This window comes from Propithecus coquereli, unplaced genomic scaffold (assembly GCF_000956105.1).
Source record: "Propithecus coquereli isolate 6110/MARCELLA unplaced genomic scaffold, Pcoq_1.0 Scaffold106, whole genome shotgun sequence".
In the NCBI taxonomy this organism is placed as follows: domain Eukaryota; kingdom Metazoa; phylum Chordata; class Mammalia; order Primates; family Indriidae; genus Propithecus; species Propithecus coquereli.
The window spans coordinates 5411551-5433969 of record NW_012134525.1 but is presented as its reverse complement, the minus strand read 5'-3'; the positions used below and the strand labels follow the sequence as shown (position 1 = coordinate 5433969).

Sequence of the window (22419 nt, the reverse complement as noted above, 5' to 3'; positions counted from 1 at the left end):
CACCCCGCTCTTCACCCACTCCTCTCCATTTGGGAAATAGCTTTACTGGAAAAAAAAAAAATCCTATCATTAGCTGGTGTGAAGGTTTAAAGAGATTTCTGTGCTATCCATTTATTGTTTTGTGCCCTTGCTCAGTTGCCAGTCAGAGAACTAAATTAATCATAGAATTCCCAGGCTAAGCAATTTATCATTACCTTTTCATCCATCAAAGCAGCTGTTTCCCTTCTAAACTTTCTTTTTAAACAACGTACAGTAGCCATCACCTCTTTCCTGTCCTACTTGTGTTTTTAAAAATAATGGCTATTTGAAATTTCCCATTTCTCCTTCTTCATTTTACCAATCTCTTCACTTCTCTTTGTCACTGTATCATCTGTTTGAGGACTTCTTTCTGCTGTGTTCTCTTGTCCTCAGAGGGAAATCCATGTCTTTCTTTGGCTTTCTGTCTCTTCTGACAAATACTGCTTCAACAAATCCAACCATTATCCTATAAAAAATGATAATAGTGGCAGCTACTATTTATTTGCTAGGCACCTTACATATACCATCTTTAATGCTCTCATTTATTCTGTTTTGTTATCACATATTAACAGAGGACATGATGACAATCATAGACATTATTATCCATGTGCCACAGCTAACAAATGTCATAATGAGCCAGGTGTGAGTGAGCCCAAATTTTTGCTATTTCCGTCTTCTGTTTTGCTTCTTTAAGCCCACTCCCTGATGTTTTCATGTGTGTTTTTTACATTAATAGAATGAGTGGGACATAAATAGCTAGCATACCAGAAATGTAAGTATAAAAATATCCAACTTCACACACTAGGTTTAAAAGGTACTAATCATTGTGCCTGAGGGTCCCTTTGATCAGAATTAATGGAAAGGCTCTAGTCTGCTCCCTATAGATTTTAGTTTCCTGCTTTATTCCTAATGAAACAAAGTTCATCTTGTCAAACCCTGGTCACAGTTGGACATTTATGAGCAAGCTTTGATTGTAAGACTTCTGCTGACAGTGAAAGCTAAACGGAGTCAGCAGTTTGCCCTTCTAGACTAAAACTGAAAAATATTTGTGATGAGAATAATAAAGCACAACCTTCCTCCACAATTTCCAAGCTACATCCAAAAACTTTGATGAGACACAGTCCTGAATTTTCTACTTCTGCCCTGCTAAAGGACAGTAGTAGAATTGTTGCCGAATGCAGGTTGTGTGGCCCCACCACTGGAGAACTGAACACAAGAGGTGAGCGTTGGTGAAAGGAAGATGGTTTATTCAAGTGCCAATAGCCTGAGGGGACGGCAGACTACTGTCTCAAAGACCATCTCATCTCCTCTGCTTACTGAACAACTTATAAAGGGGAGGGGTAAAGAAAGTTAGTGGCAGAAAGCAAGCTTTGTGCACGTCAGCAAACAATAGGTTGGTCTGGTGGATCTTGTTATCAGCAGTCTGCTGTTGGCCTATTCCACACTCTTGATCTGTTTTTCCTCAAAGTCGTTTTCTAATCTTGTGTCTGGCAGCTGTGTAAGCAAGCAGCAGGTCAATTCTAAACTTTTAAGACAGAACAAAACTGGAAGCATACTGGAAACAAAATAGCTTCCCTCTAGCTAACCTAGTACTATAGTCTGAATGGCCCTGGGGTATGCTTACAGAATGGAAAGTGTTCCCGATCTGAAGGGACCTTGCATGCTACCTGCTTGCTGAGTACTTCTCCATCTTTCTTTTTGAGAGTCCTTCACTTTGATTGGAGCCAAAATAACCATTTGGGAAAAAAATACTAGATATAATCCACCTTAGTTGAGCTCCTTAGTTGAGGTTTAGTTGTAGCCATGATCTAATTAGACATTGTCTTCCATAGTAGACACACTCAGTGCCCAATGAAGGAACCCAATCGATAAACAACTTTTCCCTAAACCATTATTGAAATAAATCAGAAATAAGATGCCAGCCATCTCCTTATCTAACTGGTGATATGTAGATTGGGCAAATTCTGCCAAAGAAGACAGTACTTGTAAGGGTGGAAAGCTCACTAGGTGCTCACACTGTGGGTGGAGAAAGATTTCTCATGCAGAGATTAGGATATATAAAAGCAAAAAGTTTATTTTTCTGAGAAAGAAAGAGAGAGTGAGAAAGAAAGAGAGAAAAGGAGGGAGTGACCATGACACACAGAGGAAGGAAGGAAGTACCGGGCAATTGAGGAAAAGCTGTTTGGAGTTTTAAAGGGTAAAAATGGCTTTTTTCCCCTCTGTTTCAGTAGACTGATAACAGAAGCACTGGAAAGCTATTGCAGGTGCTTTTTATTTTTTCTCTTTTCTCTGTGAGGCTAGCTTATCTGAGTCCTTGAAATGTGTTTCTGGCAGGAACTGAGGCAGAGAGCTGGAGAGGGAAGCTCGTACTCCTACTGTCAACTTAGGGTTCTTTAAGGCTGAGAAAACAAAACTCTTAGAATGAGTTAGGGTATGGGTTTTTTAATTAAAACAAAAAAAGAGGGGGTAGTTGTGTTGTGAGTTTTCTCTTCCAAGGGCAACTATGTGCTGTGAGCTTATTTCTCTTACTTTCTGTTACTTTATTTTCCTCTGTTAGATAGGTTATTAGTAAGGCCACCTTTTGGTACTCTCCAGTGTAACTTATTTAAAAATTACTCACTCTGTACCATCAATTTAAAAGGAACTGATAATTATAAAGCATATAACTTTTATCTTGAACATAAAGAGCCATATAAATGTAATAGAAAATACATTTTCCCTGCCCTATCAAAGAAATACTAAAAGAAATTAGAAAAATATTATTTTTAAGGAGTGGAAAATCATTAATCTGACCAGGGACCCCACACTTGTGGTCCAGTGATGGACACATTTGAGGGAACCAGGAATTCCTCATCCTATTACTGCTTTATGTTCCCCATCTCAGTGAAGGACACCAGGTCTCACCCAGTTGTCAAAAGACAGAAAATAATCTCTGCCTCTCCTCTCCTATACCCTCTACAGTCAACTCATAGCTGAAGCATTTCTGTTCTGTCTCAGAAAGCCTTCTTAATTTGTCCATTTACCCAAGCCTACTCCCAAGACCCTGATTGCAACCGTAGTTCTTCCTTGCTTGAAACTTATACAACAGAGTCCTCAATTTCCAGCTTCAAGGCTTTCTTTCCTGTAAGTCTGTTTTTCATGTTGGAGTCAGATTAATCTCTACAAAATGTAAATCTGATCATATCACTCTTTTGCCTAAAACACTTTAATGGCTTGCCATTGCCTTCAGGGTAAGGTACAGTTTATCACAGTTTACAAGCCCCTTGTAAATCATTCCCCTAATTACCTCTTCAGACTCTTTTTTCTCCTCAGTTTTTGTTCCAGTCATTCTGAACTACTCTAAATCCCTAGTCATAGAATGTTTTCCATTGTTTCCAAGCCTTTGCACATGCTGTTCCCATGCCTAGTACTCACTAAACCTCTCTCTACCAGGGATGGGGGGAGGAGTGCAAACTAAAATATCCTATTCTAAGGCTCCGATATTTTACTTGAAGCAATTGAATATTAAAGTATATTGTGATAAAGATGTACAGATGCTCCTCAACTTACAATGGGGTTACGGTGCAATAAACTCATCATAAGTTGAAAATATTATAAGTCAATATTTACATTTAGAGTGGATTAACAAAATGCGGTATATGTATACCATGGAGTACTATTCAGCTTTAAGACACAATGGTGATATAGCGCACCTCTTGTATACTCCTGGATAGAGTTGGAACACATTCTACTAAGTGAAGTATCCCAAGAATGGAAAATCAAGCACCACATGTACTTACCATCAAACTGGTATTAACTGATCAACACATAAGTGCACATATAAGAATAATATTTATTTGATGTTGGGCGGGGGGAGGGGGGAGTGGGAAGGAGGGGATGGATATATGCATACACAAAGAGTGCGATGCACACCATCCGGGGGATGGACACGCTTGAAGCTCGGACTTGGGGGTAGAGGGGGGGCAAGGGCAACATACATAACCTAAACATCTGTACCCCCATAATATGCTGAATTTAAAAAAATATTTGCATTTAATACACCTAACCTATCAAATATCATATCTTAGCCTACCCTACCTTAAAGACTCCCAGAACAATTACATAAGCCTACAGTTGGGCAAAATCGTCTAACATAAGCCTATTTTATAACAAAGTGTTGAATATCTCATATAACTGATTAAATACTATACTGAAAGTGAAAAATAGAATTGTTGTATGGGTACTTGAAGCATGGTTTCTACTGAATGCATATCACTTTCGTACCATCCTAAAGTCGGAAAATTGTAAGTTGACCATCGTAAGTCAGGGACCATCTGTATCCTCTAATCTCTAGGGCAACAAATAAAAATGATATGAAATATAAATTAAAAAGTAAAAAGAGGACTTGAAATACAACATTAAAATTAAAATTCAAAGAAAATAAAGCAAGAAGGAGAAAGACAGGAAAAAAATGCAAGAGACAAGTAGACACCAAAGAGCAAAAGAGAAAACAACAGAAAGATATCCTATGAACAGGCAAAGGGTATTTGCTGAGGGGAAATTATTGCTGCAGCATAGGGAATCATCAATGTCAAAGCAATATTGTCTGTATAGATACTTCTCAGGCTCATGTTTTATTGCATATTATCACTTCACCTGTTGCTTCCAGGGAAATGTTTGGCTTCAAGTGTGTTTCCAGTGGACTGTGAATAGTGGAACATAATTATTTGAAAATAGTTTCAGCTCTAGATTTAATAACTAGAGATTCTGTTTCTCAACATATTCTATGAGAAGAACAACGATGTTAACAGCTTGTCTTTTTTATGATCTTAATGCCAAAATGGGATGAAGCTAGTTGTTTTCTATTGTTATCTTGAACATTCTCCTTTTAGTCATGAATTTCAATATCTTATTTTCTGAAAACTAAAGAATGAACTAAAATGCAATTAACCTAAAAATATGGCCTCAAAAAAATGACTTAAAGACTACGAGTATTACTAGAGACAAAGATGGACTCTTCTTAATTATAGAAGATCTATACATCAGAAGTTGAACATGTGCTTAATATGAGAGCTTTTACATACATGAAACCAAAATCTACAGAACTTAAGGATATATAGACAAATTCACATTCATAGTTTGGAATTTTAACACATATTTGAAGTAATTGATAGAGTAACTTAAAAAAATAATAAGGATTTAGAAGATCTGAACAACACAATCAACCACATTAACATCAATAACGTTTAGCGACCACTACAACCCCAAAATGCAAACACACATCCATTTCAAGTGCACATGGAGTGGTCAGCGAGATTGATCATGTGCTGGTCTAATAAAGCAATCCCAGTAGATTTCAAAAGATTGGAATTTTACGTAGTATGTTCTCTGACCACAACAGAATTAAATTGGAAATGAAGAACAATAAGATATCTAGAAAAGATGTAAATTTTTGAAAATAAACCAACTAAATCCTAAACCATCCATGGGTCAAAGAAAAAAAAGCACAAAGTAAATTAGAAAATATTTTTGACTCAATAATATTTTTTAAAAAATCAATTTATCAAATGTAGCTAAAACAATGCATGAGGAGGATAGTTATAGTTTATATTATAAACTACATGTTATATTAGAGAAGAAGAAAAGTCCAAAATTAATGACCCAGGATTCTCTCTTAGGAAGGTAAAAAAATTAAAAAGGGATCTAAACCCAAAGTAAATAGAGTATCAGAAATAATAAGGATAAAAACAGAAAATAATGAGATAAAAAGGATACAGAATAGAGAAAATCAATATAAGCAAAAGCTGGTTCTTTGAAAAATTCAATGAAATTGAAAAAATTCTAGGTAGATTTATCAAGAAAAAAGAAAGGCACAACTTACCAATATCAGCAATGAAACAGATGACTTCTAGATTTCATAGACATTAGGAGAATAATAAGGGAACTTTATGACACCTTAAGTCAAATAAATTTGATAGCTTAGATGAAATAGAAAAATTACTTGAAAGAAACAAATTGCCAAAACTGACATAAAAGGAAATAGAAAATCTAAATATTCCAATATCTACTAAGGAAATTAATTTGTACTTCAAAACATTCACACAAAAGAAAATTCTAAACTTGGTTGGTTTCACTGGTAATTTCTGTCAAATATTTTAGAAAGAATTAGTAATAATCGTAACCAAACTCTAAGAAATAGAGGACAAGGGAATACTTTCAACTGGCGTTATGAAGCTTGTATTACAATAGTCTCCCTTACCTGCAAGGGATGTGTTCCAAGACCCCCAGTGGATGCCTGAAACCAAGATAGTGCCAAACTCTATATATACTGTTTTTTCCAATGTGTACACATCCATGATAAAGTTTAATTTATAAATTAGTCACAGTAAGAGATTAACAACAATACTAAAAAATAGAACAATTATAATAAGATACTATAATAAAAGTTACATGAATGTGGTCTCTCCCTCTCTCTCTCAAAATATCTTGTTGTACCCACCTACTTTCGAACCACAGTTGATCATGGATACTGAAACCACAGAAAGTGAAACCACAGATAAGGGGAGACCACTGTACTCTGATAATAAAACGACACAAACACATCACAAGGGAGCTAAAATCTAGAGAAAAAATTATAAACTAGAAAAAATATTAATCAAATATTAGCAAAACAATTCCAACAAAATATAAAAAATATAATATGTACAAAATGACAAAGTAGGATTTATCCCAGGAATTGAAGTTTGGTTTAACATTCAAAAATCAGTTAATATTATTTGCCATATTAAAAGAATATTGGAGAAAAACAATAAGATATCCCCATAGATAAAAAAAAACATTTTTAAATTTAATACTCATTTGTGATAGAAATTTTTAGTTAACTAGGAAAAGAACTTCCTCAACCTAATGAAAAGTACCTATGAAAAAGCCAGTTAACATCAAACTTAATTATGAAAAACTCAATGAAAGATTTCCCTCTAAGTTTAGGAACAAAGTAAGGAAGATAGCTTTCAGCACTTCTCTTCAATGTTGTACTAGCAAATGTAAAAAGACACAAAAAATAAAGGTATAAAAATTAGAAAGGAAAAAGTAAAACTGTCTTTTTAGATGACAAAATATTTGCTGAAAGAAATTAAAGAAGAATAAATGAAGAGAATATGACATCCATCGATTGGAAAAATCAATAACGTCCAATATCAATTCTCCACAAATTTATCTATAGAAGCAATACAATTCTTGTCAATTTCTAAAGAAATTTACTGGTATATTGATAAGCTGATACTAAGATTTATATGGAAATTCAAATGACCTAGAAGAGCCAAAGGATTCTTTGAAAAGAAGAGAAAAATTGGGGTAATAACACTATCTGATTTCAAGACTTAAACTTACTATAAAAAGCTGTAGTATTGGTGAAAAGATAGACATATAAATTGATGGAGCACAATAGAATACAGAAACAGACACATGCATATATAGGCAATTGATTTTTGAAAAGTGTACCAGGCTAATTCAATAGGGAAAGGAAAGTCTTTAAGAAATAACACTAAAAAAAACTATTAATAGATAGCTATAGGGGGAAAAAACTCACACATGAAAATTAATTCAAAATGGATCATGGACTTTAAATAGTAAAACTATAAAATTTCTAAAAGAACACATAAGAGAAAATCTTCATGACATTGGCATAGGTGAAGATGTTTCAGATAGAACACAAAAAGCATAAATCATAAAAGGAAAAAATAGTAAAATAGACTTAATCAAATTTTAAAACTTCTGCTCTCTAAAAGACACCATTTAGAAAACGAAAAGGTAAACCACCGATGAGCAGAAACTATTCACAATACATCTATCTAAAAGAAATTGTATTTAGAATATATATTAAATAAATTTTATACCTCAATAATTTAAAAAAATTTAAAATGAGCCAAATGCTTTAACATAAAATTTACCAAAGAATCTATATAAAGGAGCAATAAGCTCACAAAAAGATGCACAGCATCACTGTTTATTAGGAAAATGCAATGAGATAATACTACATGCCCATTAGAATGGATAAAATATAAAAGACCAACAATATCCATGTTGGTGGGGATGTAGAACACATGAAACTCATGCATTACTAGTGGGAATGTGGAATGGTATAATCGCTTTGGGAGAAGATCTGTCCATTTCTTACAAATACTAAACATATTGCTACCCTATGCCCCATAGTTTTTATTCTTCGGTATACATGTAAGAGAAATAAAAACATAAGTACACACAAAAATGTATATATTAATATGGAGAACAGCTCTTGGATACATCCCAAGTTTCCAAAAATAGTTGTATTGATAACCAAGTTGTGATTTATCTACACAATGGAATACTATCAGCCATAAAAAAGAACAAACTACTCCCACATGCAACAATGTGATTGAATCTAAAAAACATTCTGCTGAGTGAAAGATGCTGGACATAAGAGAATACACATTACATGTTCTCATTAATATAAAATTCTAGAAAACAAAAATTAATCTATAGTGACAGTAGAGATCAGTGTTTGCTTTGGGCCAGTAATAGAGGGTGGGATAGACTAAAAATGGGGAATGAGAATGGCAGTGTTCTGTATTAGATTGTGATGATGCTTACAAAAGTATAAACATTTTCAAAATTCATTGAGCTGTACACTTAAAATGGATGTTGTTGTTGTTCTGGGAATACATCAAACTATTGAAATGTTTTAAGTCTTATTAATTTAGGTGGTAAATAGGATCACAACCTTTCTTTATTACCTAGATAAGTCCACCTTCCTTGAGGTAGAGGAATGGATGAGAAGGAAATAATGGTCAAGATAGCTAAATAAATTATAATTTTCTATAAATTATTTTATATATTAGATGTTAAAATGACTTATTGAACCTTTTAAAAATTCACACAAATTTTATCTTTCATTGTAAAATATATCCATGACTTTTTAGATGTTAAAACAATTTCAAGGACATAGACATTTCTCAAAAGAAGACATACAAATGGCCAACATGTATATAAAAAAAATGCTAAGCATCACTAATCATCAGGCAAATGCAAATCAAAACCACAATGAGATATCATCTTACCCCAGTTAAAATGGCTACTGTTAAAAAAACAAACAAACAAAAAAACATATTCTGGGGAGGATGCAAAGAAAAGGGAACTCTTATACTCCATCGATGGAAATGTAAATTAGTACAGCTACTATGGAAAACAGTATGGAGATTTCGCAAAAAACTAAAAACAGAAGTACCATATAATCCAGAAATCCTGCTACTGGTATTTATACAAAGGAAAATAAATCAGCATATCAAAGGGATACCTGTCCTCCCATGTTTACTGCAGCATTATTCACAATAGCAAAGATATGAAATCAACCTAAGTGTTGGACAAATGTGAATAAAGAAAATGTGGTATATATACACAATGGAATACTATTAGGCCATAAAAAGTGTGAAATCATGTCATTTGCAGCAACATAGATGGAAATGGAGGTCATTATGTTAAGTGAAATAAGCCAAGAACAGAAAGACAAATATCACATGTTCTCATTCACATATGGGAGCTAAAAAGTCAATCTTGTGGAGTTAGAAAGTAGAATGATAGATTACCAGAGGCTGGGAAGGGTGTATGTGGGGTGGGGTTGGTTAGTGATTACAAACACACAATTATACGGAAGGAATAAATTCTAATGGAATTATAGTTAACAAGGATATATTGTGTATTTCAGAATAGCTAAAAGAGAAGACTTGAAATGTCCCCAACAGAGACAAGAAATGATAAATACTCAAGATGATGGATATCCTAAACACCCTGACTTGATCATTACACACTCTATGCATGTAACGAAATATCACATGTACTCCATAAGTAATGTGCCAATATTATGTATCACTAAAAAAGTTTCAAAAAATTAAAATAGCTTCATTTTTCTAACTATAAAACTAATGCAGGTATATTGTAGAAAAATTCAGAATGCATGTAAAGTTATAAAAAGAAAGCAAAAATCATTTTGATCCCACAATCTCAAAATAATTGCTATTGTCTACATTTTCATTATATCTTTCGAGTTTTGTCCTTGCATATGTGTGTATTCATATATATAAAAATATAGATATATTTATATATGTTCATACACACAAATGGGAGTAGATTATATATCATGATTTCATTTTTCCATGTTAATAAGTATAGACCTAAGAATTATAGTGTATTGGCCAGATAGTATTTTATCGTATGGCTAGGTCATAACTTATGTACTTAGCTCCTACTGTTACACATTCCCATTTTGCTCTATTGTAGACAAATATGTAAAAAAATCTATGTATATTAGTTCAATTATTTCCTAATGATGCATTTCTAGTAGTAGGAATAAAATGGGTCAAAAGGATGAGCATATTGAACTTAGATGTATTTACATTGGTATGTCAACTAAAGTTCTAATTGTTGTACTTGAACCCTCTGAAGGTTGTTCCAGTTTATTAATATATTCTTCAGTATGTGTATTTTTATTTCATTCTACCCTTGTTAATTCTGGCTAAAAATGATTATCAAACTTTGTCAGTCCAACAGGCAAAAACTATATACTCTTATTGTTTAATTTGCATTTCTTTGCTTACTAGCGATTAATTATCTATTCTTATATTTATTGGCTATTTTGTTATTACATTCATTGCCTAATTTTCTACTGGCATTTGCCTTTTTTACTTACTCCCTTATCTATAATATGAGTTTTAAATATATTCTCCAGTTTGCCAATTGCTTGTGTGTATGTGTTGTTTTCTATTTGTTTGCTTGTTATACCAGTATTTTAAAAATGCATTTAATATAATCAATCATTCTTTTCCTTCCTAGTTTCTAGCTTTACTCATAGAATATGCTTCTTAATTCTAATATTATAAAATTGTTAAATTTTCGTCTAGTACATTTTTCTTCTTACATTTTAATCCTTAATTCATCTGGAATTTATTTTGTTGGAAGGGATAAAGTTGATACACAACTTTTCCCACTATCTAGTCAATAATTTACATTTTTCTCCCTGAATTAAAATAACATAACCTAAACTAACTTTTCAGACATATTTAGATATAATTCCTTACTCCTTCTATTTTGTTGACTGTATATTTTGTGTCAATATCATGCTGCTGATTATTATAGTTTTGCATCATATGTCTAAATGTATTATATGGCAAGTGTTTCCATTACTGTTTTGGATTATTCTCATATATATTTTCTTCCTAATAAACTTTAGAATTAGTTTTTCAAGTTTAAAAATATTATCCTTTATAATGTGTGTTTTATGGAGAAAGAATTAATGTTTTATAATATTTAATCTTTCTATCTAAATATATAATACATCTCTCTTTTTAGTAAGTATTTAAATTATTCAGTAGGGTTTAATAGTTGTATTAGTTCTATGTGTTTCTTGTTAAGTTTATTTAAAGAAATTTGATATTTTCAGAGATGCTGTGACTTTGTAATTTTTACAAAAATATTTCTAAATTATTTATTTTTGTATACAAGAAAATAATTATAAAAAAGAAAATAAGTATATTTATTTTGTGACAGGCTAATTTACTTATTTTCCTATTTGTTCTAATTGTTTTTCAGTTGATTTTCATTGGTTTTCGTGACAGACATTAATTTGATCTATGACTAATGATAGTTTTGCCACATATTTTCCAATAATTATAACTCATATTTCAATCTGATTGATTGGCTAGCAGTTTCTGAGTCTTTGCCTTGTTTCTGCATTTTGAGGAAATTTTTCTAGGGATCTAGTGATTCGCCATTAAGTTTGATACTACTTGTTACTGTTTATTCATAGATTTATTTGAATATAGACATAACAATAGATGTAGACATAGATATATATGTAAACACTTTAACTGCAGGAATTTTATTACTAATTGTTCTTTTACAATTCAGGAGTGAATGTTCAAGTTTATTAAATATTTTTTTATCTAAAAATATTGTTTCAAACTACTTAGCCTTGAGTAAAATATGGTGTATGTGAATGAAGTAAACTCCTGGAACCCTGAGTTGAAAAGCACAACTCGACAACACACCTCTTATTATTCAGTTGAGCAGTAAATTCAGTGTCTGCTTAACTATCCACCTTAAAAACATACTCATTTCCAATGTCATTGGGTATCCATTGAACTTCATCTCATCAAGTCCCCTGGATTGGGTTTGAATATGAAAGTCTCTTCCTAATAAAGAAATGAGGAAAAGAAAAAAAAAGAATGAATATGAAAGAATGATAGTTCATTTTTATTAAAAGGTTTTTTCCTTAAAATTGCAACTCTTCCCATGCCTCGGTATTTAACCCAAAATCATAAAGGAGGCATTCTCATCATAGCCATCATGGTACACTGATTCTGCCTCATCCCTATAAGAAACACAAAAACATTATAGGGATATTTTGAGGTTCTTTTTGTTTGCCTCAAATAAGAAAATCCCTTCATAAATCAAAATTCACTGTATTCTAAAAGCAGTATTCCTTAAAATTGAAAGGTTTTTTTAAAAAATAGAAAATGTACACATGGAGATAAAAATCCCAACAGCTTGCATTGAATGTAACTTTGTTTTGTATGTTGAGCCTAAGGGCCTGCTGTTGAACGAAACTTCTATGAGCTTCATTTTGAATGAAGGATGAAATCTCAAACATTTGCAATGCAGACACAGATTCAAACTGAACTGGTTTCCTCTGAGCCATTGACCCCTGTTTCTCTCATTTGAATTCAAAATGGAGCCTTTTGACTGTGAAATTTATGCTGTTTTGCCTCAGAGTGTGTCTGTGCCAGACACTGTATTTATCACTTTATAGTTGTCAAACACTGAAATTTCATGATAACTTTGGGAAGCTATTACTATTATCACCCCCATTATCCCCGTTTTACAGGCAAGAAAACTGAGGTGCAGAGAGGTGAAACAAGATCACCTCTCGAATAATGGCAACCCTCAGGTGTAAGCCCAGATCTGACTGAATCCAAATCCAGTGTCCTTTCCATTATACTTGCTGACCTATTTGTGCCCCTTCACCTATCTATGTCCTCACTCAACTTCTCTTCCTCCCTTCTTTCGTCCCTTCTGTGCAGGCCTGTGACCAAGGTGTAGACTAAGAAGTGGAGTCATGCTTCACACGGCCATATCATGCTGGCAGCCATTCCTGGGTCTGGCTGTGGTGTTAGTCTTCATGGGATCCACCATTGGCTGCCCCGCTCGCTGTGAGTGCTCTGCCCAGAACAAGTCTGTCAGCTGCCACAGAAGGCGGTTGATTGCCATCCCAGAGGGCATTCCCATCGAGACCAAAATCTTGGACCTCAGTAAAAACAGGCTAAAAAGTGTCAACCCTGAAGAATTCATATCATATCCTCTACTGGAGGAGATAGACTTGAGTGACAACATCATTGCCAATGTGGAGCCAGGAGCATTTAACAATCTCTTTAACCTGCGTTCTCTCCGCCTGAAAGGCAATCGCCTCAAGTTGGTCCCTTTGGGGGTATTCACAGGGCTGTCCAATCTTACCAAGCTTGACATTAGTGAGAATAAGATTGTCATTTTACTAGACTACATGTTCCAGGATCTACATAACCTGAAGTCTCTAGAAGTGGGGGACAATGATTTGGTTTATATCTCTCACAGGGCCTTCAGTGGGCTACTTAGCTTGGAGCAGCTCACCCTGGAGAAATGCAACTTAACAGCAGTACCAACAGAAGCCCTCTCCCACCTCCGCAGCCTCATCAGCCTGCATCTGAAGCATCTCAACATCAACAATATGCCTGTGTATGCCTTTAAAAGATTGTTCCACCTGAAACACCTGGAGATTGACTATTGGCCTTTACTGGATATGATGCCTGCCAATAGCCTCTATGGTCTCAACCTCACATCCCTTTCAATCACCAATACCAACCTGTCCACTGTACCCTTCCTTGCCTTTAAACACCTGGTATACCTGACCCACCTGAACCTCTCCTACAATCCCATCAGCACTATTGAAGCAGGCATGTTCTCTGACCTGACCCGCCTTCAGGAGCTTCATATAGTGGGGGCCCAGCTCCGCACCATTGAGCCTCACTCCTTCCAAGGGCTCCACTTCCTACGTGTGCTCAATGTGTCTCAGAACCTGCTGGAAACATTGGAAGAGAATGTGTTCTCCTCCCCTAGGGCTCTGGAGGTCCTGAGCATTAATAACAACCCACTGGCCTGTGACTGCCGTCTCCTCTGGATCTTGCAGCGACAGCCCACCCTACAGTTTGGTGGCCAGCAGCCCATGTGTGCTGGCCCAGACACCATCCGTGAGAGGTCATTCAAGGATTTCCATAGCACTGCCCTTTCTTTTTATTTTACCTGCAAAAAACCCAAAATCCGTGAAAAGAAGTTGCAGCATCTGCTAGTGGATGAAGGCCAGACAGTTCAGCTAGAATGCAATGCTGATGGAGACCCACAGCCTGTGATATCCTGGGTGACACCCCGACGGCGTTTCATCACCACCAAGTCCAATGGAAGAGCCACCGTGTTGGGTGATGGCACCTTGGAAATCCGCTTTGCCCAGGATCAAGACAGCGGGATGTATGTTTGCATTGCTAGCAACGCTGCTGGGAACGACACCTTCACAGCCTCCTTAACTGTGAAAGGATTCACTTCAGATCGCTTTCTTTACGCAAACAGGACCCCTATGTACATGACTGACTCCAATGACACCATTTCCAATGGTACCAATGCCAATACTTTTTCCTTGGACCTTAAGACAATACTGGTGTCTACAGCCATGGGCTGTTTCACATTTCTGGGAGTGGTTTTATTTTGTTTTCTTCTCCTTTTTGTGTGGAGCCGAGGGAAAGGCAAGCACAAAAACAGCATTGACCTCGAGTATGTGCCCCGAAAAAACAATGGTGCTGTTGTGGAAGGGGAGGTGGCTGGACCCAGGAGGTTCAACATGAAAATGATTTGAGGGTCCACCACTCACACTCTCTGTCATTGTTGGTTTCAGTAAGACAGTCTGGCACAATAAATTCCTAGATTAGGAGGCAGCTTCGTGCAGCTGCCCCTGTGTCAAAGCAGGGTTTGTGGAAACAGAAGGACTTCTTGTGGAGACTTTCCATCTAGAGACAGGCAGAGGGTGTTAGAGCCCTTCACACAGTGGGATACTAATTGTTTGCATTGCAAATATTGGCATTCTGGGGATCTCAGTAATGAACTTGAACCTTTGGCTCATGCTCATGGACAATTATTCAGCATTTTCTACCACTGCAAAAACAAAAGAAAAAATAAAAAAGAACAACCTACAGTGTAGGATTTACATATTAAAAAGACACATTTGTCTAAAACATACTCTACAGAAAAATTTGTATCTATGATGATCATTTGTTAAAGCCTTGCCTCATACCATATTGTTGGTTCAGCACCACAAAGAGGTCAATATATTCTTTACTCTTCTTTTTATTTTTAAACATATATGCCGTATGTGTTTTAAAGCAATATGAATGAGAGGTTGTGCTTTTAGTTACTCACCACTATAGATCCAAGTGTGATTTCACCTTCCTTTGCCTACAGATAACCCTGAGACTAGATCCCTGGAGTTATGGGCGGAGATACGTTGAGAGGTGTGTTTGTCTGATTTAGGATGCCAAGAAACAGGACCCAAGGCAAAACTGCTCAACTCTGTTAACTTCTGTTACTATAAATAAAGGCATGTGCCTAGTTTTGATACAGAATGGAATATTTTTTATACTTGTAATATCACATTGGACCAGTTTACTGTAACAAAGCCCTTGGTTTCTCCAGAAGGTGGTGAGGTGGTGTGCCACTAGATGTACCTGTAGAATGCAAGGTAGGTGTTAATAATTGAAATGATCCATTTAACCACCCCTGGATTTTACTTTCATCAGTTGCTGCTAATGGGTTAATAGAAAATGGCAAAAGAGGTAATGGTTATATATAATTATAAGGTAATATTCACCAATAGCTAAGATCAAGAATTCAGATGTTCGAAAGCTCTCTGGATAAGAAGAAGTTCTCAGATGCCAACACAAACCAAGGTGATCTGTACATAATTAAGGATCTGTTTAAAACGTGATAGCTGCCTCCGGGCTAGATTGCTGCTAGTCAAAGGGAATATCTAGCTACTGCTACTCTGATGTTCTGTTCAAATACTGTACACACAGTATTACCTTGAATAGACAACTTCAGAATTTCTCCCTGCTTCCTTACCAAGTAGATTTTGGTTTTTATTTTGAAAATTATCTTGAGTAGATAAGAGGAATCTGTCTTGTTTTTAAAGTGAGAAGAAAAAAAGTGGATCAAAAAAAACTTAATTGATTTTTTTCTCTACTGAGGGAAAAGTTAGAGCCCTATCAAGACGTTAAATCATGCTGATTCTTTTACCCCTCTCACCCAAAGATTTTTTTTCCCAATTAGTTGGCATTAATGATTATTTATTCCTCAAAGTTGAACATTCCAATTTTTAAAAAAATGGCAGCATGCCATTACCACCAATGATCTGGTTCAAAGGGGGCGTAGTTCCAGTTGGCTAAATATTGAGTGAATGACTTTGGTCTGAGAAAGTATTGAAGATAGACTGTGCTCATGAAATGTTATATATTTAATTAGCATGGAACAGATAGGAAATTTCTACACTTTTCACATTTTGAGAGGAACTTGAAAATAGGTCCCCTTTTGGATAGCACGTAAGCTGGAGTAGAAGGTCTCTGGAATTTGCTTCTTGACATACCAAATTGTGGGTTTGACTTTCAAAAACCTGGCTCTTTTTAGTATTTGAAATTTTGAGGAACTTAAACAAAATTAAATCAACCCAAATAAAAACAATCACAGGCCCAGAAATTGTTTTGCCAATTGGATAGCAACACAGTTAAACACATTTCTCCCTTAACAAAGGGTGAAAAGTAAGATAGAGTTTGAAGAATTGCCTATTTAAGTCATTTTTCCTGATGATTATCACAGATCCTTAAGAAATTCATTTTCTATTTGTGATAATTACCTTATTTATATCAAACAATGCAAATCAAGCTCTGCTATAGATTCTATTACAAATCCAACTTGTGTACAAATGGAAAGGGGTCTTTCAAATTTTAAAAACTAACAAAGTGAAAGTAGAGAGATAGTCTTCCAAAAGTTAATAAAAACTGTTTCATCTTAATTTTTCACCATTATATGAAGCAAACATTTAATTATCAAAAAGAGAGAAACACTGAGCAATTAATAAAATAATTTTGTGATTCTAACTGCTATTTTCTGTCAAAATAAAAGTTGGCTCAAACAGCTGAATGAAATGAAATTGGACTAAAGTTAACTCATCCATGAAAATATTTAGTTAAAAGATTTAGTTATTATTCTATTAGATGGACTCTCGGGGGTTTCCATACTCTGATCCATGGAACAATAGTTATTTAAGATATTACTAAGAATTCTTTCAAAAAAGAGTCCCATTGACTAATAAATTAGGGAAATGCTTCATTCCGTAACCACCTCTTAAAGGTTCAAGATCGGTATGAGCCTAAGAAACCTCTGAAAAATCCTGTAAACAAGAATCCTACTTAATATTGTTTATGTAAGGGTTTCTCTAACTTATTTGAGCAGAAAGCACTTCTTACTATGATGCAACTTTTAACATCTTCAAAGACTAGGGTTCCGTAGAACCCAGATTGGTCAACATTAGATTAGAGTAGTAGTTTTCTGAAGTATTCCTAAACATAATATTTCTAATAAGAGGAAAATTACTGTTTGAATTGGGCTTCAATACATTACCAAAAAATATACATCACTTGCATAAATGTTCAGATTATAAAAGTATATTGACTATTTCCAGGAGAATTAGCTACTTTCTGCCTGAACCATCCATCATAGTAATGGATTTATAGGTAATTGATTGGACATTTAATTTTCTACATTCTCACCGTTGGAGCAGATCTTGGATTCCTTTTTATATCTGCAAAGCTCTGGCATTCTATTGACTGTAACTCTGGTATTTAAGTAACCAAATTCACAAAGGTATTCACTTGCATGAATTTTCCCTTATGGCTTCAAATTACCTCTCTGTTAGCTCAAACTGGATCATGGTAGAGAATAACAGCTCAAACCAGCACAAAATTATCCCCTTAGGTGTGACATTTCTGAGTCATTTTCTTCCAAGAGGGTTTGTTTCAAAGTATACAATACAGTTGTTTGTCTCAGCAATTCATTCTGAGTTGACCAGTATCTCTCTATATACATAAAGCATTTTCAGAGATGTGTTTATTCTCTCCCACCATTAAATCTGTATAAGAAAAAATTCTATGACTAAGCCCCAATAGTCTAAGATAATTGACATATGGTCCAAAATGTCTGCAATACATACTACTAAAGTATGATAGCTCACCCAAACAATTTCGTGTAATGTGTTCCTGGTAAGGGATTTCTGCTTTTCCAAATTTTCATATTACCCATTTTCAAAGCCACTTTTCATTCTCATTGCACTTATAATTATGGCTTTTCAGATATTCTCAAAGTTTGAAAATATAAACCAGAAATTACCAAGACTCATACTTCCCAGTTCTTAGGGACATTTGTCAGAACTCTGGTTTTGCTCAGCTTTCTCAACAATTTTGCTTATCATCAAACTCCCCACAAAGGCATTTAGGATTTGCTCTGTGGTATTTAAAGTAGATTCTTTTTTCATTGTTCTGTCAAATATTGTGCTCTTCAGTTCTCATAAAAGTCCAGAAGTTACAATCTTCTCTGAGTTTTTAAAAAAAGGATTATTTAAATCTCTCTTGCATTGAAGCCTGACGTTTGTCATTTTCCATTACTCAGGTAAGAACAAATGTATTTTTATATTAGAAGTACGAAAGAGAGGATCTTGGAGAAATAAAATTGAGTAGAGCCCCATGTAAATTAACTTATACTTCCAGGGTCTCCCTTCATCTCTGTGTCAAGACATTTGTTTTAACTTCAGGACTGTGCTCGGTTGTTCAACAACACAGAATGTGTCTGGAGGCTTTCTAGCAGAGGAAAAAAAGTACATCATTTTCAGCTTAGAAGACTAAGGCCTAACAAAAAGATATATCAAGAATTTTTAAAAGATTGGAGGAAGACACTTGATCCATTTTAATCCTATTTTCTTTATTTCTAATTTTTACAGTTTTTATCGCCTAACTGAAGAATAATCAGAGATTATGCTCTTCTTTAACTTTCGTTGGTGTCTTTTTTATCCTTCTTCTCTATGACCTGGTCACCTATAGCTCACATGAGCTATTCCAAAGGAATTTTGTGGTGTATGAACCTAGTAACAAAACCTTTGAAGCCAAAGCCATTCATTCTACTCAGTACTTACGTAACAATTTATCATCTCTATAACTGGAATTAACATTCCCCGTTAGACTAATATATTATGTGCCTGGTTATTTCCATTGACTTTCCGTCACTGGCTTTGGGAAGTCCATTCAATTCCCTTCCTCTAAAACCCTTGATATTTTTTGATTGAGGGGTTTTGGAGTTATCCTGCCTTTATGTGTAGATAGCATTGAAGAATGAAATATTATTTGACTTATTAGTTTTGCAATTTTTTATTTTGGTTGGGCAACAAAGGGCATTTCCTGGTACTTTAGCAAACACTTGACAGGAATCTTTCCATGAAACTACACTTTACTCCTTCAAAAGCCATTCCTAAAAGAGCCTTCTCATTTACACTCTAGCAAACGTCTGACTACTGGGAAGGACAACTTCACAACATACAACATACATCTACAAGATGCAATGATAGCTGATTGCCGTGATCATTAGTTCAGTTTACCTTTTAAACACTGGGTTAAGGAGCCGTAGTCTAGGCATGCAAGGTTTAGCCAAGTAAACTATGTTTTAAATGAGCAATTAATGACAGGTTTTCCATCAGAAGTTGGTTTGTCTGTTTTGGGAACAGTAAATGCAGTTGCATGTTTTCTCAAAAAATGGTAGGGACTGGAAACTCCTTATTTTATGTGAGCTTTTCAAAAGATGGCTTATGATAAGATTTTTGTAACAACAAAAACAACAAAAGATGTGATTAAGATGTTTGTAAAAGGTTTATTTTTCTAAAATAGGACTGGAGCTGATCTTCCTTTTTCCGCATATGGGAATTTGATCAGGGCAAACTCGCACGTGCCCCAGACTGCACCTCTCCTTTCACCAAGGTCTTGGATAGCTCTTCTCCCTCCTCCCACACCCAATCTCCCAGGAGAATATCCTGAATAGGAAGGAGGAAAAGAGCAGGGACTAACGTCCCCGAGACAGCCCACAGAGAGAAAAGCTTTAGTGTGCCCCCACGTCTCTGCCTCCCTTCCTGATGCCACAATTGAAATGATCCTTCATCCTCCTGCTCTGCCTGCCCACCACTGTCACCTCCCAGCTGCTGTTATGCCTCATCAATGAATGCTCTCTCCAGGGATAAGTCTTCTTTCATTAGTACTCAGAAATTCTTGGGTAATTGTTAAACTGGAAATTGCTTTAAAAAAAAAACCCTCCAGCCTATCTCACATAACACTTTAAAAGTTAAGACTTACCATTCACATAATCACAAGCTGACAGCAATCTGCAGGTTGAGTGATTCTGATTTTTTTCTCTCTCTCTTCCAGAAGCAGGTGGGTTTATATAATGCCAGTCTTAAATAGAAAGCTTTATTTATAGCCTTAGCAGAATGAGAAAAGAGCTGGCATAATCAAGAGAGTACTTCACATTTTAAGGAAAGCTCTACCTTTAATATGCAAAATAGTCATTAGAAGACAACAAAAATGCAAATTTATGTTCTACAAATTGGTTAACTATATTAATTCCTATAAAGTTCAAAAGGTGACTGTCCATACTGAAAATGGGTCAAAGTCAAATATTTTGTGCCTATTCTAAAAGGACTAAAAAAAAGAAAAGGCGGAAATTGTCATGTTAATTTTCTTCAGTTTTTTGCACACCTCCTATTCTAAATTGCTTTAATATATCTTTAATCTATGCTGCAATATAATCAATAAAATCTATAATACAATATAATTGAATAATTATTAAGCAGGAAATTAATTCAGACTTGCAAAAAAATTTCTTTCATTCTTTACAACCATGTATGTCCTGCAACATACTGCTCATATACATATCTGTGGGATAGCAAGAGATTGGCCTAGAGTCATGAACAAACTTTGTATAGAGGCCATTTGGAAGAACACTGCTCTTTTCCTCCCCAGTTATAAAGTCAGGTGTGCCATACACACCTGGTCACTGGATACACAAGACAGTTGTCTTCACGTTTTTTCCATATGGTATGGAGTGTCCCAAATCATAATTAGTTAAAAAGTTATTGTTCATATATACATATATAAATATGTAGGGGAGGGTGGTTTGATTTTTTTAAGTGTTTAAAATGTGACTGTTTTAAAAGTTGATAAGCTTGAGCAGGAGAAGAAAAAAAGAAGAAACAGAATGTGTGTCTGTGTTTTCCTTTAATGTCTTTTTTCAAAATCCTATTTTGGGAATATCCCATGATTGGAAGTTACTAACCAACAACCTAACAAAACTTTTCTTAAAAATGCCTGATAGCTTGTTTTTGTTTTCAAAAAAAAAAAAAAAAATAGTGCTAATGAAAAAATGTTATCTTGATTTTAGATTTGTGGCTCATTGACTATTATTATTGGTTAATTGTTGTGGGCATGTTTTTTTTTTAACATGTAAAATCAAGTTAACTTATTTTATGAACATGTGAAATAAGTTAAGAACACATGTTTTCTTTGATGAAAAGGGCTTAAGCATCTGACATCTCCGTTAAATCCATTGAAGTATTATTAAGAAATGAAATGTAATAAAAGGCAATTGGAGTCATATTAGAAAATATTTTCTTATTGAGAGAAACAGGCTATGTGAGTCTCACAAGGACATGAGGTTGTTCAAATCACTTTAGTGCTGTTTTGATCGAATAATCACCAAACTGTCAGAGAGGAAGCAGAGCCAGTGGAATCTGATTCAAATGTGGAATTAGTAGAGACTACTCAGACAGGAATCAGAGGCCAGGCTACCAGGTTCTTTGTATGCAAAATTATGAAGGGAACATAGTTTGACCTGCTGAATATTGGAATCTATGTAATATCAACCACACTATAAAGTTATTCCACTTTAGTGAAAATAAATCCAGTACCACTTGCAAAATTATCTCAAATTCATTTGACTTGGTTACATAAGCAAATGGTGGGCATGACTTTAGGCATGAAATATATTTGAGCAAGAAGTGAAGGGTTTGGCAAACCATACATACAGCACCATCATATGGTTTTTCTTTCTGAGTTAACTTTCACTCAGCCAACGTTTAATGATTCCAGACATCATATAAAGTAGAAAGACACAAAAAATTACAAAGAAAAAATTTTTCTCTTTACTGCAAGTAAATTGGTAACAAGAGAAAAC

At 34.8% G+C, this 22419-nt stretch overlaps 1 protein-coding gene across 1 annotated transcript in view; it reads left to right on the top strand.

Annotated features, from left to right (window-relative positions):
- The window catches only part of LINGO2 (leucine rich repeat and Ig domain containing 2), a 369980-nt gene extending 354625 nt beyond the window's left edge, over positions 1-15355 (top strand). Inside the window, exon 2 of the mRNA XM_012646419.1 lies at positions 13107-15355. Within this exon, the coding sequence (XP_012501873.1) occupies positions 13142-14962 (1821 nt within the window). The 5' untranslated portion in view covers positions 13107-13141 and the 3' untranslated portion in view covers positions 14963-15355. The remainder of the gene's footprint in view (positions 1-13106) is intronic.
- Positions 15356-22419: the final 7064 nt, after the last annotated feature.